We start from the raw sequence: 26,376 nt of genomic DNA, 5'->3' as shown, positions 1-26,376 counted from the left end.
CGTTCCACTCTAGTCATAGTTGGATTCTATTGGGTCGGTTTATTAATTTGGTAAAAAACAATTACGGGATATCTATTCATCTACACCGTTACGAACAACAATATGATTTGTTTTAGATTATTAGACTAAAAATAAAATAAAATTTTTGTGCAATAAAAATATTACTTATTATAACTTTTAACGTAATAACAATGATTAATTAACTTGCATTATTGTATAGATAATTTTTAATATCATTATTTAAAAAAAAATCAAACGCAAATAAGTATGGATCGTTTATAATACATTTAGTTTACATAATAAATTTTAAGCGAATATGAATACATACATAAGGAACAGAATAGAGCAAGGAATGTAATAAAGATTTTATTTTATTATTTAGTTCGTCAAAGAAATAGATTTCAATAATTGTATTATAATTCTTGAATGGATTTTAATGAATAAAAAAACAATAAGCATTCAACTGACAAAATACTCTCCACACACATATGATATATATAACAATAATAATAGTAGTAGTAACTGCTCTACCTTTAATTTGGCTTCTAACTATTAATAATAACAATTCCCACATGATAGTATGAAGTAAATTATGGTGACTTAGCGACCCATTAGGTGGGAGGATCAGTGTTTAATGTCTATAAGGACCCATCAGATTATGTAAAACTCCACATTAAGGATGCCAAGGCTCAGTCATTTATTTATATCCACAATCTACCACTCAATAACCAATTAAGTTGTCGCTACTAATACTAGTAATCATACTCCCTAACTTGTTATAGTGTTTAGACGGTTTGAATTTGCTCCTTTTACTATTGGAGTTTGAAGTTTTGGTCATATAGCCAACATACTTAGGTCTCGGTCCATATAACCCAGCATCCACTGATCCATGTAGTATAATATAATAGTATTGTAGCTGCCGATTTTTCTGATCATCTCAAAAAAAAATACTAGTATAGTTAAACTAAATTGAATTGTAAAACCAGAGTTGTCAAAGCCAAGCAAAAATGTGAATTCAGTCACATTCTTTTCTCCTTCTTCTTCCATCTAATTTAATTTGTGATTACTCGGTTAAAGAAATTACCAAATATTTTGTTTTTGGGTTGGAAATATGTGTCGATATTTCTTGTGATTTGTGAACATACTCTTTTGTTCATCAATAGGTCAAATGTCATCCTCGTACACAGTCATAAACAAGTAAGCACAAGAAGGAGATCACATGTCTAGATCATGGTTGGTTGAATTGAGCTCACAAAATTAAGGCTGTGTATTTGGACTGAACTTAATTTACTGCATGCTGTATACTATATAATATAATAATAATAATCAAGAATTATTGCTGGAGCTGACACATGAATGACATGATTCGATCAAATCTACTCTTATCCATTTCATAATTAATTATTACAATCAGCTCTATTGTGTTCATTGTGATTATTCTATGCATCACTTTGGCCACACTCCTGGTCTCCTTCTCATCCTTCTTTCTCCTCTTTTTATTTTAGCACACATGCCATCAAATTTCCTCATCCCGGCATCTACAACTAATTTGAATTTATTCCAAGTCTCATTCACAAAGTTGGACTCATGCTCACAGTTTGAATCAGAACTATCATATATTTACTTATCCTCAGAGTTGATACGATGCCATATGCCTGTCAATCATTTCAATAAACAAGAAAAGAGATTTAGTAGGACTCTTGACACACCAAAAGCATTTTGCATGTTTGTCTAAAATGTGTTCAATGCAAACTTAGTAATAGAATAATATAACATTTTTCTTTAACATATAATCCTAACTCTATTATGTACAGCCCAAAAACAAAGTGATTTGTACATTAACTATCATGAGAGAAACAATATGAAAGCCACAGGATGTAAAAACCCATGTTTTGATGAAATCCTTTATATGATTGACTCATAATATAACTCAATTTTGTATTCATTATGTTGTAGAAACTAAACATGCCAATTTAAACACTAAGTCAAAAATAATAATAAGAAAATTAAAGTGAAGAATTAAGTCAGTTAATTTCACTTACTGGATATATCGACATTGAGTTGATCGTTTCCTATATCCCGTGCAGATTCCTCAATGTTCTTCACCCAATCTTCAACAGTGGAATTGCAACTTCTCACAATGATCCTTTTCAATGTTAAAACATCATCAAAACTAGAAGGCATCAGTAGTAAGTTCCGACATAATCCCAAAAATAATTGCTCAAGGCAAGGAAAGGACTCAGAAGCACAACTAATATTCCAAATTTTAATATCAACATAATAAAATTGGAGGATTTTGAGTTTGAGGAATTTGGTTTCCTCCTCCACATTCCATTCTAAGCCCTCAAACTTGCAATAGGTTAGACTTAACCTCCCAAGATTGGGAAGTTGTGCAATTGTTGAAATTACAGACACCGGAAGAGTAATATAACCCAAAGATATTTCCTTAATACTTGATGGAAACTTGCTGAGTGGTAAACTTTCAAAATCACCAAGGTAGATACTACTGGATAACTCAAGAGTTTCAAGATGATGGAGAAAGTCAATTTCAGGAAAGCCTTCAGAACTTGAGAACTTACACCTCAATTTTGTGAGACAGGGAAGCTTTCTCAATAAATCTTCATGCATTGGAGTGAGAGGACAATCCGAAACCCAGGTTTGCAATTCTTTTGAACAAGCAGGAATTGCTTCAATCATAGCTGATCTTGATTTCTCCATGCAAGACTTGTTGCAACTGGCACCATTAAGAATCATATGTCTCAATGTACTCATATTCCCCAAAAATATTGGGAAATGCATCTCAGCTGATTTCAACTTTAATGTTATGAGACACTTAAGATTCCGTAGTAATAATGGTGAGACATCATCTACATCATCATTTTTATGTCCATCTACATTTACCTTAGATGAGTTAGTGAGCTAACTTCAGACAAAAATGATTGGTCCACATGGATTTCCTTTAAATCCAAGATTGTGAGATGTTCAAAATTTTTAGCAATCCATGAGGCATTATAAAAGGGTGAATAAGGATGATGGAAAACCAAAACTGTGTGAAGAGAAGAATTCCGTGGTACCAATTCAAAAGCATTATTATCAGATTTCGAATGCATATGAAAACATATTCGTTGTGGGGTAAAATTCAAAGTTGGATCCCACTCCTTTTCCGTATTAATTATCTCCAAGGAAATTTCTTCTCTAGCTTTTGTTAAGCAAAAGTCACGTACCAAATCATGAACCCTGCATGATATGAGGCGATCATCATAATTCGTTTTAGACACCATAATTAGATTACTGCTAACCAGATGGTTTAAGTAATCCTCTGCCTCATCTTCTACTCCCCCTTTCTCTGTCATTCCTATGATGAATCCTTCAGATATCCATAGTTCTATTAGTTTCGAAACCTCAATTTCTTCATCCTCTGGGAATGCAGCAAAGTAAAGTAAGCATGGTTTCAAATGATTTGATAAATACTTGTAACTAAGCTCTATCGCATCATTGCTTTGTATTCTGTCTCCAAATGTAACATGTGAGTTTAGAGTTAGAAGAAATTCACGCCACATTTGCTCACTCTTTTCAAATTTTTCAAGAAGACCCACTATCAAACCAATTGTCAAAGGTAATCCCCACATTTTTTAGATATTTCTCTTCCAACATTTTCAAGCTCTTCAGGACATCCCTTGCCTTTAAATAACTTCACTTGCAATAATTCCCAGCTCTCATCAGTAGTGAAGAATGGAAGATGAATATGTTTAGCATCAGAAATCACACTTTCTTCTCTGCTTGTTAAGACAATTCTACTTTCATTGTCGCATGAGGGAAAAACTCTATTCAACTCTGCCCATGCTTTCTCACTCCAAATATCATCCAACACTATGAGGTATCTCATTCCCATCAAACTTTTGCGAAGCTCTTCAGATACACTACTGCCCGTCTTTATCTCACTACCACATACTTGACTATATATTTTGTTCAACAAGTCCTCGCAATTATATTCTTGAGAAACAGTACACCATGCACGCTTGTCAAAGTGGTTAACTACATTTTTCTTCTCATACACTCTCCTGGCTAAAGTTGTCTTTCCCAATCCGCCCATGCCACTAATTAAAACAACTTCTCTCTCCTTTGACCCATGAATAAGCTGATCTATGATTATTTCTTCTTCCTTCTTGAAACCCACAACTATATCATTATCTGGATTAGAGGTGTTTGACATCTTTTTGATCTCGAAAAGCTTGTATTATGTCTACAATTACAGGTTTTGATTAGAAATATATCAACGTTTTTCATCAATCAGAATAAAAGAACAAAGTAAGAAAGTGGTAAAATTATGAGAGGCAAAGCACCTAATAAAGGACATGACGAAAACAGAACAGTGTCAGCACAGAGAATATATAAAGTAATATTAAAGTTTTTATTTTTTAGGAAGTATATATAAATATATCTTTTATAAAATAAAGTTTTACAGATTGAGAAACTTTTTACAGTAATAAATAATTACAAATAGTGTTTTATAGGAACTGAGAATTACCCTTGTAGTGTTTATATTTGATCTCGAGATGAACACTTTGGGTTGATTGCAAGAACTAACTCGTGAAAGATTATAGTTTGCCTGTATTTGTCGGAAATTAGACAAAGATGAAAGGAAAGAATCCTCAGATTCGCACTAACCACCATTCATAAATTAATTTACTGAACACTACAGAGGCATATCAACTACTTGTCTATATATATACAGGGGCTGCTGCAAAAACTAAGCAAACAAGTGAGGAAAGAAATAACTATACTAACAATAATATAATCTTATTATTTCAAAAACGACTAACCTCTGATATGATCTGTAACTCTGTAAGTGATTGGGCAGATAATTGAACTTCAGAGCAACACTGCAGATTACTTGAAGTAGAAAAAAGGGAAAGAAATGGAGATAAGAGAATAAAGGAGGGAGAAACTAAGGATTATATTTTATGAGAGTTTGATTTTTGGTGTTAAATGATTGAGGGGAAAACTTTAGAGGATGGAGGTCAATTGTGTGGACCCATGTGAAAAAAAAGTTGTTTGCAGAGATGCTGTTCAATCGTTTGCTCTTATTTGATTGATTTTTTTTTTTTGTTTGAAAAAAGCTTACTGAACCGTTCTTTGAATAGCGGGCGAACTGTATATTGTGGAATTTACCCTAACAACTCCTATAAAATTAATGAAATTTTATTATTAATTTAAGATAATCATACATTTTTTTTTTTGAAATGAACATAATCATACATAAATAAATTGAAACAGCGAGAAGTTTAAACAGTTGAATTTGCGAGGCACTAGCTTAATTTTTTTATTTTTTCAATATATATATATATATATATATATATATATATATATATATATATATATATATATAGAGGAAGGTTCAAGTGCGGCAGTGCACTTAGGTGCGGCGATGCGGTTAATTGTAGGCCATTAGATTAGATAAATCCAACGAATTACATTCATCAAGGCTTTTTTGATATTTTCGCGCACGTTCTCACACTACGCGAACTGCAAGGTTAAAGTCGTCATTGGGCACCAAAATAGATCAAATCATAGTGTTGTGTGTTTTATGTTCATTATTGGTGCATTATTAACCTTACTGTGGTGTATTTGAGGATTCGTGTTGGTGCCAAGTTCAGGTGCGCCCGCGCCTTCTCATGCGGTCAGTGCGGGCGCACTAATAGTTATACAAATATACACCATTCATGTTAGAAAATGCACACTAAAAAAACATGCACAAATTAGATACGCATCACCAGAACGCACCATTAGGTATGAATAAAAGCATCATATCACACAGGGTTCAGAAATACACCATTGCAGTGGTGAGTTATATGGTGTATTTTTTGGGTGTGTTGTGTGTTTTTTGGTGTATTTGTGCATTTCATTGTAGTGCTTTTTCCTAATACTATTGGTGTCTTTTGTTAACACTGTTGGTGTATTCTGACAAGCGACCGATATAAATGACCACTACAATTACCATAACACCCCCCATATACCAGGACGCGCTTAAATCTTTAAATCTTCAGAAATTAGCCGATGCGGTTAGATTAAGCAGAATGGACGATGGTGATATGGCCGCACCGCCGCACCTAAAGCCACTGCCGCATTTGAGCGCTAATATCTCTCTCTCTCTCTCTCTCTCTCTCTCTCTCTCTCTATATATATATATATATATATATATATATATATATATATATATATATACTTTGAACGAGTTCGTTCTTGTTATTGTTGATATGATTCTCGTTGGTATGAAGTAGAGACCCATTTCTTTATCATCAACACCTTCATTTCTCTTTGACTCCTTACCTCTCTACCCCCACTCCTTCTCATATCCAACGCCTCTTTATACCAAAGTGCTAAGTAGCAAAATCACTAAATTCTAGTATCACCATCTTAATTTTTTTTTTTCCTTCCAGAATAGTTATGGCAATAAAAAATTCTATCTACCTTCCTCTCCCATTCTAAATAAACATCAAGATCTCTCTTACCCGTAAATTAAAGTTAGGAATAGGTGAGTAATAATGTTCCCAATGCCATCATTGCAAAGAAAAAAAAACTTTAAAACTTAATACAAGCAATTTAATTAAAAACATGAACTTTGGATGTGCTATGGTATTGAGAATAAGATCTGACTCCCTTGTACTTTGGCAATGTTCATGCTTTCAAATGTAACTCCTATTGCGATGCTGAACTCTTGTTCACAAAAGATATGAACCATAACTTCACTCAATTCTTAGATTATCCATAGTTGAATGACTAATATTTCTATATATGAAAGATAATATGTTAACTTTTGACTCTTTTTTTGCCAATATTTTCTAGAAATAAGTGGAAATCATCTCCAATTCTAATGGTAGTTCATCAATCCATAATTATGGTTTTAAAAAAGTCATAAAAAGAAAAAAAATAATGATTGCCAAGACACATTTAGACCATGGAACAATGCCAACAACTCCTAATCTTATCTTATTCGTTGGGAGGCCGGAATTAATATTTTCATTTTTTTTTCAATATTTGAATCCGAATATAAAGTATTGAAAAATACTAAACAAACGCTACTATATGAATCAAATCCAACAGTGAGATTCAAAAGTAAACCTCTTAATGTTTGAGTACAAACACAACCAAATTAAAGTTGGTAAAAAAAAAAAAAAAAAAAAAAAAAAAAAAAAAAAAAAAAAAGCACTAATGTGCTTCCTATACATGTTGATGCGGCTGTCTTTGCTGATGTTGAACAAGCTATATCGTGGACAAAAGACACAGGCTTTGCAAAAATTATGGTTCTATCTGATTGCCACTTCGTGTGCAACCTCCTTAATGGCTACTCAACGGACTACTCTTATGCAGGCTGCGTGATCAGGGAGTACAAGGAATATTTAAGACACTTTGAAACAGTGTCTTTTAAGTTCATCTCTAGATCAGTGAATAAGACTTGCCTATGCGTTGACTAGGGAGTCTCGTTCTCAAACTGGTTTTTGCTGTTGGTTTTATTATATTACTTATTGTATTACCTATTTGATTTAATAAAAGTATTGCCTTTTGATTTTTTTTTTTTTAAAGAATTGTAGGGGAATTTTAGTATTAATCCAATACATTTAAAATTTTGTTTTATACACTCAAATATTTCAGCAGAAGGATTCTAAGTATTATATTCGAAGAGAATGCGCGTACAGAGTAAATATAAAGAAAATAGTTATAGTAAGACAATATTTATATTATTATTCAAATTTAGAAGAGTTATAGTAAGACAATATTAATATTATTATTCAAATTTAGAAGAGTTATAGTAAGACAATATTAATATTATTATTCAAATTTAAAACATTAAAGTAATATCAAGTTGTGATTACTCTATGCATCACTTTGGTCACACTCCTGCTCTCTTTCTCCTCCATCAAATTTCCTCATCCAGGCCGGCATCTGCTACTAATTTGAATTTATTTCAAGTCTCATTCACAAAGTTGGACTCATGCTCAGAGTTGATCCAAGAAACCTGTCTATAATTTCAATAAACAAGAAAAGAGATTTACTAGGACTCTTGACAGTTTGACACACCAAAAGCATTTTGCATGTTTTGTCTAGACTGTTTTCAATGCAAACTTAGTAATAGAATATAACATTTTTCTTTAAAATATATATAATCCTAACTCTGTTATGTACCACCCAAAAAAAAAAAAAGTGATTTGTACATATACTATTATGAGAGAAACAATATGAAAGCCACAGGATGTATAAAGCCATGTTTTTATGAAAGTTTTTATATGACCAACTCATAATATAACTCAATTTTGTATTCATCAATATTGTACAAACATGCCAATTTAAACACTAAGTCAAAAATGATCATGAGAAAATTAAAGTAAAAAATTAAGTTAGTTAATTTCACTTACCGAGTCCCTCGACATTGAGTTGCTCGTTTCCTATATCCTGTGCAGATTCCACAATGTTCTTCACCCAACTTTTAACATTGTGATTGCAATTGAACACACAAATCGTTTGCAATGTTAAAACATCATCAAAACTAGAAGGCATCAGTAGTAAGTTCTGACAGTCTGCTAAAACTAATTGCTCAAGGCAAGGAAAGGACTCAGCAGCACAACTAATATTCCAAATTTTAATATCATGAAAAATTAATTGGAGGATTTTGAGTTTGGAGAATTTGGTTTCCTCCTCCACATTCCATTCAAAGTCCTCAAACTTGCAATAGAATAGTATTAGACTCTCAAGATTAGGAAGTTGTGCAATTGTTGAAAGTGCAGACACCGAAAGAGTAATATCATTCAAACATATTTCCTTAATACTTGATGGAAACTTGCTGAGTGGAAAACTTTCATAATCACCACCGAATAACTCAAGAGTTTCAAGATGATGGAGAAAGTCAATTTCAGGAAAGCCTTCAGAACTTGAGACCACACAACTCAATTTTTTGAGATAGGGAAGCTTTCTCAATAAATCTTCATGCATTGGAGTGAGAGAACATTTCGAAACCCAGGTTTGCAATTCTGTTGAACAAGCAGGAATTGCTTCAATAATAACTGATCTTGATTTCTCCATGCAAGACTTATTGCAACTCCCACCACCAGTAATAATCATATGTCTCAATGTACTCATATTCCCCAAAAAAATTGGGAAATGCACTGCTTCTGATCGCAACTTTAATGTTATGAGATACTTAAGATTCCGTAGTAATAATGGTGAGACATCTGCATCATCATTTCGATTTCCATCTACTTTGAGAGCTAGATACCTTAGATGAGTTAGTGAGCTAACTTCAGACAAAAATGATTGGTACACACGAATTGCCTCTAAATCCAAAATTGTGAGATGTTCAAATTGTTTAGCAATCCATGAGGCATTATAAAAGGGTGAATAATGGAAAACTAGAACTGTGTGAATAGTAGAAGAATTCCATGGTACCAATTCAGAAGCAATATCATATGTGGAATGCATATGAAAACATATTCGATGTGGGGTAAAATTCAGAGTTGGATCCCACTCTTTTTCCATATTAATTATCTCCAAGGAAATTTCTTCTCTAGCTTTTGTTAAGCAAAAGTCACGTACCAAATCATGTACCGTGCATTCTACGATGCAACCATCATAACTCTTTTTAGACACCATAATTAGGTTACTACTAACCAAATGGTTTAAGTAATCCTCTGCTTCATCTTCTACTCTCCCTTGCTCTGTCATTCCTATGATGAATCCTTCAGATATCCATAGTTCTATTAGTTTCGAAACCTCAATTTCTTCATCCTCTGGGAATGCAGCAAAGTAAAGTAAGCATGGTTTCAAATGATCTGATAAATACTTGTAACTATGCTCTATCGCATCATTGCTTTGTATTCTGTCTCCAAATGTAACATGTGAGTTTAGAGTTAGAAGAAATTCACACCACATTTGCTCACTCTTTTCAACTTTTTCAAGAAGACCCGCTATCAAACCAACTGTCAAAGGTAATCCCCCACATTTTTTAGATATTTTTCTTCCAACATTTTCAAGTTCTTCAGGACATCCATTTCCTTTAAATAACTTCACTTGCAATAATTCCCAGCTCTCATCAATAGTGAAGAAAGGAAAACAAATATGTTTGGCATTAGAAATCACACTTTCTTGTCTGCTTGTTAAAACAATTCTACTTCCATTGTCACATGAGGGAAAAACTCTATCCAACTCTTCCCATGCTTTCTCACTCCAAATATCATCCAACACTATGAGGTATCTCCTTCCCATAAGGCTTTTGCGAAGCTCTTCAGCTATACTGTCAATCTCCGTCTTGTGGCCACAAACATCGTTATATATTTTGTTCAACAAGTTCTTACAATCATATTCTTGAGAAACAGTACACCATGCACGCTTATCAAAATAGTTGACTACATTTTTCTCCTCATACACTCTCCTCGCTAAAGTTGTCTTTCCTAATCCGCCCATGCCAGTAATTAAAATAACTTCTCTCTCGTCTGACCCATAAATAAGATGTTCTATGATAGTTTCTTCATCGTTCTTGAAACCCACAACTATATCATTATCTGGATTAGAGATGTTTGGCATTTGTTTGATCTCGAAAAGCTTGTATTATGTCTACAATTACAGGGTTTGGTTAAAATATATTCAATATGTTTCATCAATCAGAATAAAATTAAAGATCAAATTAAAGTAAGAAAGTGATAAAATTATGAGAGGCAAAGCATTTGATAAGGGACATGACGAAAAGAGAATTGATTTTTGGTGTTAAATGATTGAGGGGAAGACTTTAGAGGATAGAGGTCAATTGTATGGGCGCATCATGCTCATGTGAAGAAAAGTTGTTAGCAAAGAAAAGTTAATGCCCCATATAATTTTTTTTGGGATAAGAGTCAAATAGACTCTCAAACTATATATCAAAGTGCAATTAGACCCTCAGACTAAATAAACATCCAATTAAACCCTTAAACTTGTTAAAAGAGTACAATTAACCTATTTAATAGGTTACTAAAAGGTAAATGTTTAATTTTGCTTGTTTGGCATTTGACATGGCATTTCAATTTAATAATTAAAAAAAAAAAAAAAACTAAAAAAGTAGTTACGGTAGGCGAAGTCGCGGGTTTCAGTTCTTCGTTAGATTGGAAGAAGAAGCCGGCGTGCTTCCATCCAAATTGAACGAGAAGCCAGCGATTTCTCCGTTAGATTTGAATGGAGAAGCCGGTCGATTTCTCCATCCAAACTAAACGGAGATGCTGGCTCCTCATCGGAGAAGCCATGGCTACTCATTTAGATTTGGACGGAAAAGTCTGCGACTTCTCCGTCAATTATGACATTGTTGATGGCTTGTTTTTGTTTTTTAGTATAATTATTTATGTTAAATTTAAATGGAGAAACCAACTTTTTTCTTCTTTGGAATGAACCGAGAAGCCCGCCGGCTTCTCTGTCAACCATGGCAGTTTGGTGCCGTGGTTTTCCTGTGGTGTGTGTTTCAGTATTTTTTTTGTTGATTTTATCTTATATTTGAACAGAGAAGCTAGCGGGTTTTTCCGTCTGAACTAAACGGAGAAGCCCGCCGGCTTCTCTGTCGGCTTCTTTGTCAACCATGGCAGCCATGGCTTTCCTGTGTTGCATGTTTTTGTTTTTTTTTTTTTTTTTTTTTTTTTTTGGTTTTGTTTTGTTTTTTGTTTTTTTTTTTCTTTTTTTTTTTTTGATTTTATGTTATATTTGAACGGAGAAGTCAGCGGGTTTCTCCATCTGAACTGAACGGAGAAGCCCACCGGCTTCTCTGTCAACAATGACCGCTACCATGGCGTTGTAGTTTTTTTTATTTTTTATTTATTTTTTTTTTTTTTAATGTTATATTTGAACGTAGAATCCTGCGCACTTGGCTGAACTACACACAAAGAAGCCTGCGCATTTTTTCTGTTTGAAGGAGAAGCCCATCCGTTTCTCTGTCAACCATCATGGCCTTGCTGCTTCCCTGGTTTTGTTTTATTTTATTTTTTTGAAGAAAAAAAAAATGTAACTTGAAGATAACTTACTATTATAGGTTAAATGTGGGTCAAAGTATCTATGAGGTCCCTGTACTATAGTGTTTTGTTCAATTTAGTCCTCCTACCTTAATTTTGTTCAATTTAGTCCCTGTACTTTATAAAGTGAAACAATTAAGGACAATAGTTGATTTGGCGTTGGCATCATATATGCCACATCATTATATTACATGCCAACTCATATATTATTTTGAAATTAGTTAAAATTAATTATTTTTACCACAAATATATTACATTAATATGTCTAAAATAAATACATAAATATCAACTATCGTCCTTAATTGTTTCACTTTTTTAAGTACAGGGACTAAATTGAACAAAATTAAGGTAGAAGGACTCAATTGAACAAAACACTACAGTACAGGGACCTCATATGTACTTTACAGTACAATGACCTCATATGTACTTTGACCGTTTGACCGTAAAATGTGTTAATTGCATTGTTTTAACAAGTTCAAGGGTTTAATTGGTTGTTTATTTAGTTCGAGGGCCTAATTGCACTTAGATATATAGTTTGAGGGTCTATTTGACCATAACCTCCCCTATAACTAGAAATAAATGTCAAATAAGCCATCGAACTGCACACCATAATGTAATTAGGCCACTGAACCTAAAAAAAAATTGTAATAGAATCCCTAAACTAACCTATTTCATACAATTTTTAGGTTTTTCAGGTTTCTAACATGTCACCCAAATATTTTTTAAAAATATTTTTTAAAAAATAATTATTTAAAATTTAGAAAATTTAATTAAAAAAAAAAAACAGAACATTGTTTTTCTCTCTGTCTACGCCGACGAAGAAGGTATCTTGGTCTCCTGCCACTGCGATTTTGTGGTGACGATGAAGAGCGCGGAAGTGGTGAAGGCAAGGCTGGGCGCGTACGAGCACTGGTTGCCCATGTCCAAGTTAGACTTGCTAATCCCACCATTAGATTTCGGAGTTTTCTTCTGTTACTACAATAATAATAATTGATGGATACCTAAAAATGAGAATCCGGTTGAACCGCCTACCTCCGGTTGGACCACTTAAACCCGATCGATCACCTAAACCCCAAAATAAATACTATTTAAGTGATCCATTATCACCCACTTATTACCCAATTGTGAGGTCAACTTCAACCAAGCTTACGCAGATGTTGAAATGAAGAATTTGGATCTGTTTCACCCATACGAAGAAACCCTTCGTCACGAAAAGATTCTTCGTCTCCGGCGATGGAGACGAAGGTCACCTACCGGAGACGAAAAGAATGAAGTGTTGTTTTATTTTATTTTATTTTATTTTAATTTTAATATTAAATAATTATTTTTAAAAAAAATATTCGAAATGACCTGTTAGAAACCTGAAAAATCTAAAAATTAGAGGTTTTGCACGAAATATGTTAGTTTAGGGATTCAATTGTATTTTTTTTTTTTTTTTTTTTTAGGTTCAGTGACCTAATTACATTATGGTGTGCAGTTGATTGCTTATTGACCCTTATTCCAAATATGTAAATACTTAATACACTTTTCAAATAATTTAATAAATAATTATATTCAATGTAATCAAAATTAATATTTCCAACTTGTAATAAAAGTAATAGTAAATATGAGTGTTGTTGTAGATAGTTATAATCGAGAATAAAAATGATTTTTTTAACAACTTTCATATTAAAATAAATTAAGCATTCTTATATGCAATATTGATGATGAGTCAGTAAAACATATCTATTTTTTTTTTTTTGTTAAAAGTAACATGATTATAATAAGTCGACTGATGTTGTTGAATAGTAATTAAAAAGTTATGCAATTATGTTATAACATATGAATTCGATCATAAGTTTTCCTTATGTATATGATTGAAATCTCAATTGTTGTTATATATAAATATTCATCTTGTAAACTCTCATTAACATTTTGAAATAATAGTTAAAATATAGAGAAATTTTATCTCATACATAGGGCTTGTTTGATAAATGACAAATCCATCATTTTGAGTTTTGACTGAAGTCAAAACGCCAAATTTCATGTTTGGTAACATGGCAGTTTGGAGCAGTGGATTGCTCCAAACCGCTATTTTTGCAAACGCTGCATTGTGCAGTGTTTGCATATGACATTTTTTTTAAAATTTTATTTTATAACCGTTGTTCAAATAGATGGAATTAATTTCTTTTATATATATATAGCCCGTGCTTGTCTCAAATTAGACAAACATCAAAGGACTGAATAGACCAGCATTAGATCCTCAGATTCAGAGTAACCATTGTTAAACTAATAATGAACATTACAGAGCAAAAACTAAGCAAACAAGTGAGGAAAGAAGTAACTTTACTAACAATATAACATTATATTTCAAAAACGTACTACTTACCTCTGATTCGACCTGTAAGTGAATAGGCAGAGAATTGAATTTCAGAGCGACTATCCAATTAATATGTTTAAGAAGACTGAAGATTTCTTAAAGTAGAAAAAGAGGAAGGAAATGGAGATCAGAGAATAGAGAGTATTTGGTAGAAGAAGGAAGTGCTTTATATGAAAAGAGAAGAGATGGGTACAGATAATTGAGGGAGAAAGGCTTTATGTGATGAGTGATTGCTTTTTGGTCAGTAATGATTTGAGTCTTTAATTGGGTGGAAGACAACATGCTTTTAGCCCATGTGAACAAAAGTTGTTAACAGGAGATGCTTTTTTTTTTTTTTTTTTTTTTTTTAATCAAATATGTAATTGGAATAAAATTTAATTAAACCCTTAAATTATTATTATAGAGTACTTTCATGTTAAAGGTGATTGAGATGCTACATTAATGTGTTTTGATGACTTGGAAGCTCAATAATAATAATAATAATAATAATAATAATAATAATAATAATAATAATAATAATAATAATAATAATAATAATAGTAATGAAAATTTAAAATATTTGTTCACCCGAACTAATATAATGTTTCTATAAATAGTGTAAGTCTTTGCTTGTATAATATGATAACAAATTAATTTATACTTTTCCAAGAATTCGTGCACGTTTTTTAATCGGATTTTGATGGAAGCACTATAATATTTTATTGTAAAATATGGTTGAATGTGTTTAAACATTCAAATTGACTATTTGTATTATGCCGCTCTATTATTTGCATTGCATATTTTCATGGGCTATCAATTCAGATAAAATTTACTATTATGAAATAAATGCAACCACCAAATTTATTGAAAAATTATAAACAAGATGATTTGATACATTTTTGTGGAGTGAATTCCATTTTTGGTCCTATTGTTATATGGGTGTTTCCAATTTTAGTCCACCTTAATTTTTTTGCCACTTTATGACCACTATTATTGAATGTGTTCCATTTTTAGTCCACCGTTAGTATATTTTCATCAAGAGACCGTGTAATCTAGGGGTATTTTGATCTTTCTTCTCATCCAAGACTATGTTTGACTAAAAGAAATGAGAACATTAAACCTAAAACCTAAGAAACCTCGCCGGCCCACGTTGGAACGAACGAAAAGATGTAGCTTTGGCTTCACATTCTCGTTGTTTGAAGAGCCATCTTCGAATATCGGAGGAGGAGGACGAAGCACCTGGATTAAAAGAGAAGAGACAACCATAAAAAGACCAAAATACCCCTGAATTAAACAGCCTCTTGACGGAAATATTAACGATGGACTAAAAGTGGAACACATTCAATAACAGTGGTTGTAAAGTGGAAAAAAAAAAATAAGGTGGACTAAAATTGGAAACACCCCTATAACAATAGGACCAAAAAAGGAATTCACTCCATTTTTGTGCTTAATATTCATGGTAGGATTTGTTCTTCCACTCTATCACCTTAAGCAAAAAGTGAAATTTCTCATTCACTAGATTAATGTCTTGACATGCTGACCACGGTATGAATAATTTCAATTTGACGATAGAGTAATTGCCATCATTTTGTGGTTATCTAACTTAGCTTCAACTACGACAAGTAATTAATAGTACTAACGTCTGAATTAGTGGTGCAAGTTGCAGAAGCCACCCAAATATTTAACTCCAAATGCTATATACTCATTAATATAATATTGGCTTTAAATAGATATTTGCGTTTTCATTTCTATGAAGATACCGACGTAGAGGTAGTGTGAACTGTGATTGATTACAAGTTCTTGTAGTTTCATATATTGGCTTTGCAAATTAAATATGATGAAGAAGGTGGTTCCTTTGAATAGTGATTACTTTATTATTTAGTGTGATGATTTGATATTGATTCGCTTTATTATTACCTGCCACAAAATTTTGCTTAATTTTTTATGATATGATAGAATATTTGTTGTTAATTAGTAGCTAGGGTCAATTTCTTTTGACTTTTGTACTATAATATTGTACATCATGAATTTTCCATAATATAATGGCTGGGGAGTACTATGATCGATTAGGAAGTGTGAGAGACTCCAAGCCTTATACCATGGATCAGGATTCACAGTGCACTGTGGATCCTGATGCATGTGTATGTGTCTTATATTCTTATTTTATGAGTTTTCGTGTCTTGTGTTATGATATTTTGTACCTTAAAAGGTTGAATTATGTACCTGAAATAAATTAGTAATTGTGTTTTATGTTATGAATATTTGTGTCTTGTGTTGTGAATTTTGTGTCTACGAACACACATTATGTATCTAAATCATATTTGAAAAATAAGTAAATATATAATATCTGTATGTGTCTTGTGTTGTGGTTTTTTTGTGTATTGTGTTATGAAATTTTGTACCTGATGAATATGAATTCTGTATCTTGTCATTTTGATTCAAGGTCCATAATGTTATGTGGACCATAATCCATGATATAAATTGTCGAGAAAGTCTCCATACTACACAATTTAAACTCTTTTAAAAATTAAATTTTATTTATACAAGTGCAAACTTATATCTCTTTCCAGTTTCCAATATAGGACAAAGCCTATTTAAAACTCTTTCCAAACTCCATTTTTTTCAACTTGGTACACTTTGATAATCAATTTCTTATTTACTCATCATTATACATTTTGATCATATAATATATTAAATTTATCTTTTAAACTAAGAGATTTCGAATCTGTTTTGATCCGACTCAAATAAAAAGTAAACCTTACTCAAAATGTCATGTTAATAAATGTCATTTTAGCTATTTTTTACAACGTAACATATATAAATTTGATTTTTTTTATTGTATTTTTATTCGAAAGAGATTCTTTTTAAAGATAAACCATTGAAATTTATATAAAAAAAGAAAGATGTTGAATACAAGATGAGATAGAGATATTTAAATTACTAACTATGTAGATACTTGATATTGAAATATTTCACTTATTCAATAATTCCACACACAACTAGAACCAAAAAAAAAAAAAAAAAAAAAAAAAAAAGTTAGAACTGACAAACTCCAATATTTTAATAGTTGTTTATTTGTTTGACACTCCGCAATTTCTGTTGCCCTCCGATCCCCTTAGCCATTTCTGTTGCCCGGCCTCCCCTTAGCCTGGTTTGCCAACATGCCTGCCAACCATTTTACCAAACAAGAGGTTTCAATAGGACTCCACGCACCAAATGCATTATTTAAAGCAATTTGCAAACAAGCCTCGCTAGTAATAGTATTGGTCAAAGTATCTTTTTTTTTTTTGAAAATGTATTGGTCAAAGTATCTACTTAAAAAGAATATAATTGTATGATACTAGCTACCCTTGTTTAGTCCCAATCAAAGGCGACCACTCAAATATTTTAATAAATAAATTGATTAAAAATGCCTAAAGTTTATAAAAGTTAAAGAATATAATAGTGATCAATGTGCTTAAATTTTATACCGTATATATATAAATATAAAGCTAGAAAAATTATGCTAAAACGAAATAAGAATGCTTGTATATATCCTTGCTCTAAAATGCATGGTTGCAATTGCTTGTTTAATTTTAATTTGTACAATATTTAATTTAGTATTAATGAATAAAATTTATATATTTTAAAACTATATATATATATATATATATATATATATATATATATATATATATATATATATATATATATATATATATATATATATATATATATATATATATATATAGAATAAAGTTCAAATGCGGCGGGGTCTTCCCGTGCGGCGGTGCGGCGGAATTCCAGAATCCACCAACAGTGTTAACAATATGTACCAACAGTGTAATAAAAACACACCACAATGAAATGCAATAAAACATCACAAAATACACAACAGACTCAAAAAAATACACCCCCAATGGTGTATTTCCGAACAGTGTATGGTGTTTTTACTTACACCTAATGGTGTGTGTTTGGTGATGCAGGGCTCTGTTTACTCTGTTTTGTGTGGTGTATTTTCCTAACGTTGATGGTGCATATTTGTTGAACTATTGGTGTTGCCGCACCGTAAGACACTGCCACACCTGAACTCGTCTCTCTCTCTCTCTCTCTCTCTCTCTCTATATATATATATATATATATATATATATATATATATATATATATATATATATATATATATATATATATATATATACTAATAAGAGCCCAATAGAGTTAAGCCTATAATGGGTAGAAAAAATGGCGGTCAAATTTTTTAATCAAATGAATGGCTCAGATTGATCAGATTTTAATTTTTCCTTAAGATTTCCTAATTTATCCTTAATGAATATGATTATCCCTTAACTTTTCCGTTAAATATTATTTTTTCTGTTAGTTCACCGTTAACTTATTGATTTCAATAAGAAAGGTCTTAGGTTCGAACCTCATCCCAATCAAAGTTGGCATAATTATTACTCAATTTTACTCTTATTAAATTAAATTAAATAATAATTTAGTAGCTACAACATAAAAATAGTACATATACATTTCTTTAATTTAGAATTATATGTCTACAATGTCTTTATTCAAAAAAAAAAATATTCATTATCAATAAATTAAATAAGAGAAATAATTTCATTAGTTATATTGTATTTATTTTTCTCCAATATAAAAATTCTTTACATTCAAATTCATCAATTAATTATATTCGCTACATTGTCCCTACAATGTCTTTATTAAACAAAATTATTCATTTTCAATAAATTAATTAAGAGAAATCATTTTATTAGTTATATTGTCTTTATATTTCTCTAATGTAAAAATTATTTACATTCAAATTCATCAATTGATTATATTCACTACATTGCCTATTATCTTTTTTTTTTTGTGCACTATTTTTTAATTAAATATCAAAGTTATAATACAAAATAATGTTATATATTTATTTACCAAGTATTTTATTAATACCATGAAAAAATTAAAAAAATATAATTAATAAAGCCAATCATATTAACTACTTGAGGATTTGTTGACAAAGAGAGTATTCAAATCACACAACAAATTGGAGTGAGAACTACCTCCCAATGGCGCGTCCTTGTTTAACAATCAGTAGTTAGCAGTTAGCGTTAGCGGATTATATTAGCGAATTTGACCAGTAAATTATATCAACGATTAGTAAAAAGATATTTGAAAAAATCTGTTTAGATTAACATGTAAAATGACCTAAGGGTATAATAATAATAATAATAATAATAATAATAATAATAATAATAATAATAATAATAATAACAACGACAACAACAACAACAACAACAACAACAACAACAATAATAATAATAATAATTGTTTTAAAAAATAAAAAAATAAAAATATATAATTAAGCCAATCATATTAACTAATTGGGGATTTATTGACAAAAATGGTATTCAAATCACACAACAATTGAAGTGGAAAACTATCTCGCAATGTCCTTGTTTGACAATCAGCATTTAGCTCTTCAATATTAGTATATATTTAATATTTTATGCCCTAATTTTTATTTGCTCTCCCTTATGTCCCGTATTTCGTTTCAACCATACCTATACAAATTTAACATTCAATTATCTATGCATGAACAATTCCAATATAATATTGTCTTGATTTACTTAAAAGTACTTATTTAAATAAAAAAAACATTAGGCATTATCCCAATCGTGCAATGCGCGTAAAAAACTAGTTATTAAACATAAAATATCAAATTTTAAAAAAAATTAAAATTATTTTTTACAAAATAAATGAAAAAGCAAGAGCTGGTTTGATTGTATACATAATATATGTAGCAAACAAAATTAAACAACATACATACATTTCAAAATATAGAAGTGATAAAAAATAGATTAGTTTCGTGAAAACTTGTAGACTAATTCCATTCATAGATCTAAGATAATTAAGCGCTGAAAATTAATAAAAATGAAAAAAAATACTGTGAAAATTTTTGTAACAAGATAGTTCATTTAGAAATGCATGACAGTGCATTTAGAGATAAATAGTAGTGTATTGTCAGTTATCCATTGATGCATCTTGAGTGTATTATCAGTTATCTATTGATGCACTGTCAAATATTTCCAAATGAACAATCATAATTACGAAAATTTTACAACATTTTTTAAAATTTAATTTTTAACTTTTTATCATCCTAGATGAATGGGTTAGTTTAAAAGTTGTTACGGACTACTAATATGATATAGAAGTGATAATAAGTTGTAATAACGTAATTCACACATCAAACTGCTTTACTGCTCACACAGTCTGACAATCACACTTCTTTACTTAATTGTTACCTTTAATCTGTCTTCTAAAACGAGCCAATCTTATAACTCTACACTCTGACACTGAATTACCTGTCAATAATTTTGAAAAACAAATAAAGAAACTTAGTAGGACCCCACGCACAACACCAAAAGTAGAAATGCATTTAATTGATTCTTCTACAAACACACACACACAAATATATATATATATATATATATATATATATATATATATATATATATATATATATATATATATATATATATATATATATATAATCACATGAGAACATTTGTTAAGGTGAGAACGTGAGAACAAATCGTGTGCATCCATTTAATATTTTTTAATAGTCTAGATTAGATTAAGTGTGTTTGCACACATTTAATCTAATAATCTAGACCATTACAAAATATTAGATGGATGCACATAATTTCTTCTCACGTTCTTACTTAAGCAAGTGTTCTCGAACCTTACTATTATATATATATATATATATATATATATATATATATATATATATATATATATATATATATATATATATATATATATATTACATTTCACTTACGTGATATAATCTCGATATTCAGTTGCTCATTTCCTATGCCTTGTACATCTTCCTCAATTTTCTTCGCTGAACTTTCAGTGCTATTACAGCAGCTACGCACACTGAGTAGTTTCAATGTTAAAATATCTGCCAATGTATCAGGCACCTCCTGTAACTCGATACAAAAATCCAAAATTACTTGCTCAAGGCAAGGAAAAGACTCAGCACTGCAAATATTCCAAATTCCAATATCAAGATGAAATAGTTGGAGGTATTTTAGTTTGGGGAATCGGGTTTCCTCATCCACATTCCATTCTAAACCCTCAAACTTGGAACACGTTAGTATTAGAGCCTCAAGATTGGAGAGTTGTGCAATTATTGAAATTGCTGACGACGAAAGTGTAATACCCTCGAAATTTATTTCCTTAATACTTGATGGAAACTTGCTGAGTTTAAGATCATTAAGAAGATGTGGATTCCCACAGTCATGTGAATCCCTATTCCAACTATTGTATAACGAAAGAGATTCAAGATGATCGAGAATGTCAATTTCAGCAAATGAACATGATGGCGAGACCAGACATCTCAAATATTTGAGATGGGAAAGCTTCCTCAATAAATGCTCATCCCTTGTACCCAAAGAAGTTGTCAAATCTAAGGTCTGTAAGACTTCTAAACCAGAAATTGTTTCAATAACTGGAGTTGCTACTGTTGGGCATGAATAACAACAATAGTGGTGGATAATCATATGTCTCAAACTTTTCATATTCCAAAAATATTTTGGCAAATGCAAATCCTTCAGTGAAGTCAACTTTAATGTTATGAGACCCTCAAGATTCTTCAGTGACAATGGTGAGACAGAACCACATCCACATAGATAGAGAGCTAGGTATCTTAGATGAATTAGTGAGTTAATTTCAGATAAAATTAATTTATCCACACCAATAAACTCTAAATCCAAGATTGTGAGATGTTCAAATTTTTCCGCAACCCATGAACCATTATAAACCTTTGCACCACTTATTCTGTGCAGCTCTATGTAATTTCTCCAAACACCTTTTCTGAGCTTTGGGTAACTCAAAAGTGTGCGAATAGAAGAATTCCATGGTACCAATTCATTAGGAATCTCATTATCACCATATCTATGGAAAGATATTCGCTGTGGAGTAAATTCCAGAGTTGGATTCAACTTATCTTCCATCTTAATTATGTGCAAGAAATTTTCCTCTTTAGCTTTTGCTAAGCAAAAATCACGTATCAAATCATGAACAACGCATGATAAGATGCCACCATCGTACTTCCTTTTAGAAACCATTACTAAGTTACTGCCAACCAGATGGTTCAAGCAATACTTTGCCGTGTCTTCTACTCTCTCCTCCTCCTTAATGTCTATGAACCCTTCAGATATCCATAGTTTTATTAGATAGGAAACTTCAATTCTTTCATCCTCTGGGAATGCTGCAAAGTAAAGTAAGCATAGTTTCAGAGGATCTGATAAATGCTTGTAACTAAGCTCTATCGCAACATTGCTCTGTATTTTGTCTCCAAATGTAACATGTGAGTTTAAATTAAGAAGAAATTCACACCACATTTGTTCACTCTTTTCAACTCCTCCCAGAATCCCGGCTACCAAACTAACTACCAACGGTAGCCCCACACACTTTTTAGATATTTTTTTGCCAATACTTTCAAGCTCTTTAGGACATTCCTTCCCTTTAAATAACTTCACTTGCAATAATTCCCAACTCTCATCAATAGTGAAGAAAGGAAGACGACAAATATGTTTGGCATCAAAAACCACACTTTCTTCTCTGCTTGTTAAAACAATTCTACTTCCATTGTCGCATGAGGGAAAAACTCTACTTAACTCTTCCCATGCTTCAACACTCCAAATATCATCCAACACTATGAGGTATCTCCTTCCCATCAAACGTTTGCGAAGCTCTTCAGCTACATTGCCAATCTCTAAATCCCTACCACATATTTGACGGTATATTTCTTCCAACAAGTTCTTGTAATCATATTCTTGAGAAACTATACACCATGCACGGTTGTCAAAGTAGATTTTTACATTTTCCTTTTCATACACTCTCCTAGCCAGAGTTGTCTTTCCCAATCCACTCATGCCTGTAATTAAAACAACTTCTCTCTCCTTTGACCCTTTAATAAGCTGATTTATGATTGTTTCTGCTTCATTCTTGAAACCCACGACTTTATCAGAGATGTTTGGCATCTTTCTAATCTCAAATGCGTTGTATTATGTCTAGAATTATAAGATTTGGTTAGAAACACACACACACACACACACACACACACACACACACACACACACACACACACATATATATATATATATATATATATATATATATATATATATATATATATATATATAGTTAACGGTTCCCGTGCGGCTGTGCGGTTAATGTGCGTGAGATTTGTACTCAATGTGCGTGAGTGTTGTGTTTAATGTGCCTGAGATTTGTACTTAATGTGCGTGAATGTGTAAAATGCATCAGAAAATATGGATATCAGCTTCATCCCCATCCCCAGTAGCCATTGCCCCCTCCCTGATGATGATGATGATGCAGAGGCGAGCTATGGTGATTAAAAATTATGAGAATAATACAATAGAAACCCACACTTAGCTAGTGTGCAAATTTTGCTGTGCGTGCGTCATATATATAAGGGAAAATTATAATTTATGCCCCTCACAAATATGCCAATTATCAATGTTACTCCTGAATTATTAGTAGTGTTAATGTTGCCCCTCAATTTGCAAAACGTGACATATATTGCCCATCCCCTAAATTATTAGTGATGTAAATGTGATTACCCGTCGTCTTTCTTGTTCGAAGACCATGTTTTTTTCCTCAATTTTTCTTTCTTCGATTGTTCTCCTTCCATCGACAACAATTTTTCTCATTCTTCATATTAGGGGAGGGGCAATATATGCCACGTTTTGAAAATTGAGGGGCAACATTTACACCACTGATAATTCAGGGGTGACATTGATAATTGACATATTTGTGAGGGGCATAAATTACAATTTTCCCTATATATAAACATTCAATTGTACTGAAGGTAGCTGATAATCCGGAATCCATGGACAAATTGAAGGAAGAAGTAACAAGAAGCTTGGGCGTTAATTTGCGTGAGTTTTCTGTTCTGCTTCTTTCTGAGCTCGTAATTCTGAACTACTCACGCACATTAAGCACAAATCTCACGCATATTAAGTACAATACTCAGGCACATTAAGTACAAAACTCACGCATATTAACATCACGCACATTAAGTACAAATCTCAGGCACATTAAGCACAACACTCACGCACATTAAGTATAAACCTCAAACACATTAATCCACCGCACAACCGCACGGGAAGCAACAAATGCACCTGATTCCTTCCCTATATATATATATATATATATATATATATATATATATATATATATATATATATATATATATATATATATATTGTCAATCATAATAAAAAACAAAGTAAGTGATAAGGCAAAAACTTGTATGTGACTGTCTCACGGATCCTTGTTGATTGAGTTGGTCATGAAGGAAAGGTAATATTTGTATTGGAGAATGTAATACTGATGAGGAATAAATTGTTTATTACTTATATGAGAATGTATAATATTTTTGAAAGAAAATATAATATTTTACATTTTATCTTATAAGTAAGAAACATTTTATTTCTTATTAATATTACATTTTTCAGTATAAATATTACATTTCAATATTAATGACTCATCGTGTTTCACAAATCCTTATCAATGATATGGTGTATCACAAGTGTTACCAAGTTATAAGATTAGGATAAGATTAGGACATATGATGAAAAGAGAAGAGTGTACAGCTAGCAAAGAGCGTATATATATATAAATTAATACTAAAGTTTTTACTTTTAATGAAACATAAATGTATCTTTTAGAAAATATGCTAATATATATGGGTAACACTAGTGTAAAATCGTCTTATGGGTCTCATGCTGCGAGGTAAGTTAATTAATAAGTCAAATCTTTGACTTTATTAATCAAATATCCGACCTGACTCACGAATTAAGACTCATGAGACGGTCTCATACAAGTTTTTTACCTATATATATATATATATATATATATATATATATATATATATATATATATAAACTTTATTTTTGATTACATTATGGTGTCCTGCCCTCCTAACCGTAGGAGACACCTTTTAGTCTGTATCATACTTACCGGGTTAGCCCAATTTAGGGACAAAATATTGATCAAATTAGTTTTTCCGTTTATTAACTTCAATTCACTAAAATTCATACTAGCGAGAGCTTACCAACCTTTGTAAATGCCCACAAACTTTAATCTCTAGATAAAAACACTTTGAGTTGATTGGAAGAAGTAACTTGGCAAAGATTATAATTTGCCTGAAATTAGATAAAGATGAAAGGAAAGCATCATCAGATTCACACTAACCAACCAATCGTAAACTAATTTAATGAACATTACCGACCCAACTACACAGCAGTAAATTAAAAACTAAGCAAACAAGTGAGCAGAGGGAATTGAAGAAATAACTTTACTAACAATAAAATATTATAATATTTAAAAATCGACTTACTTCTGATCGGATCTGTAAGTGAAATGAATTTCAGAGCGACTATCCAATATCTTTAATCAGACTGCAGATTTGTTAAAGTAGAAAAAAGAGGAAGCTACGAAATAGAGATCAAAGAAGAGACAGCGCGCATTTGGTAGAAGAAGGAAGTTCTTTATATGAAAAGAGATAATTGAGTGAGAAAGGCTTATTTGATGAGAGATTGATTTTTGGTCTGTAATGGTTGAATCTTTGGGTGTAAGGCAACATGCTTTTAGCCCATGTGAAACCTCAGAAGATTATGTTCAATCTTGGGGTCATATTTAATTGATTGATATTTTTTTGGGTAATTAAAAATATCATTTGTGGTGGGTCCAAGTGATCACATGAATCTTGCTGGAGCTGACATGACTCAAATCTGCTCTTATCCATTTCATAAATTATTACAATCAGTTCTATTCTTTTGTGTTTATTTATGTGCACTTCCATGTAATAATACCAAAATGATTTAGAAAAATACTTCATGTACTCCTAAAAAAAATGTACTCATAACTTTTACTTTCACTTGTATTCACATTCAATTAAAAGAAAAATAAAAAAGAATGAATAAACATCTTGACCCTTATAAA

At 31.4% G+C, this 26,376-nt stretch overlaps 2 protein-coding genes across 2 annotated transcripts in view; both read right to left on the bottom strand.

Moving 5' to 3' along the window:
- Positions 1-1,478: 1,478 nt before the first annotated feature.
- On the bottom strand, positions 1,479-26,031 carry LOC109175714 (putative late blight resistance protein homolog R1A-10). Its single transcript, XM_019325050.1, has 5 exons — positions 25,772-26,031; positions 25,491-25,577; positions 8,831-10,605; positions 2,043-2,482; positions 1,479-1,655 (listed from the first exon to the last, which is right to left on the bottom strand). The coding sequence occupies exons 3-5, from the start codon at positions 10,573-10,575 to the stop codon at positions 1,621-1,623; spliced, it is 2,220 nt and encodes a 739-aa protein (XP_019180595.1). The 5' UTR covers positions 10,576-10,605; positions 25,491-25,577; positions 25,772-26,031; the 3' UTR covers positions 1,479-1,620.
- The window catches only part of LOC109175712 (putative late blight resistance protein homolog R1B-14), a 33,514-nt gene continuing 24,418 nt past the window's right edge, over positions 17,281-26,376 (bottom strand). Inside the window, exons 9-11 of the mRNA XM_019325046.1 lie at positions 21,176-21,630; positions 20,637-20,696; positions 17,281-17,520 (exon numbers count right to left, since the gene is read on the bottom strand). Coding sequence (XP_019180591.1) covers positions 17,471-17,520; positions 20,637-20,696; positions 21,176-21,630 — 565 coding nt within the window. The 3' untranslated portion in view covers positions 17,281-17,470. The remainder of the gene's footprint in view (positions 17,521-20,636; positions 20,697-21,175; positions 21,631-26,376) is intronic.

Source organism: Ipomoea nil, unplaced genomic scaffold (assembly GCF_001879475.1).
Source record: "Ipomoea nil cultivar Tokyo-kokei standard unplaced genomic scaffold, Asagao_1.1 scaffold0688, whole genome shotgun sequence".
In the NCBI taxonomy this organism is placed as follows: Eukaryota; Viridiplantae; Streptophyta; class Magnoliopsida; order Solanales; family Convolvulaceae; genus Ipomoea; species Ipomoea nil.
The sequence above is the reverse complement of the archived record's forward strand: the minus strand, read 5'-3'. Positions and strand labels throughout refer to the sequence as shown.

Bases quoted from the DNA above. Each gene is read 5' to 3' on its own strand.
- LOC109175714 (XM_019325050.1), bottom strand. From the start codon at position 10,575: ATGCCAAACATCTCTAATCCAGATAATGATATAGTTGTGGGTTTCAAG. The intron at 2,483-8,830 runs ATCAAGTATTAA...TGGTGATTTTGA, and splicing joins TTTCCACTCAGCAAGTTTCC to AAGTTTACCACTCAGCAAGT. The intron at 1,656-2,042 runs GTAAGTGAAATT...AATGATTGACAG, and splicing joins ACTCAATGTCGATATATCCA to GCATATGGCATCGTATCAAC.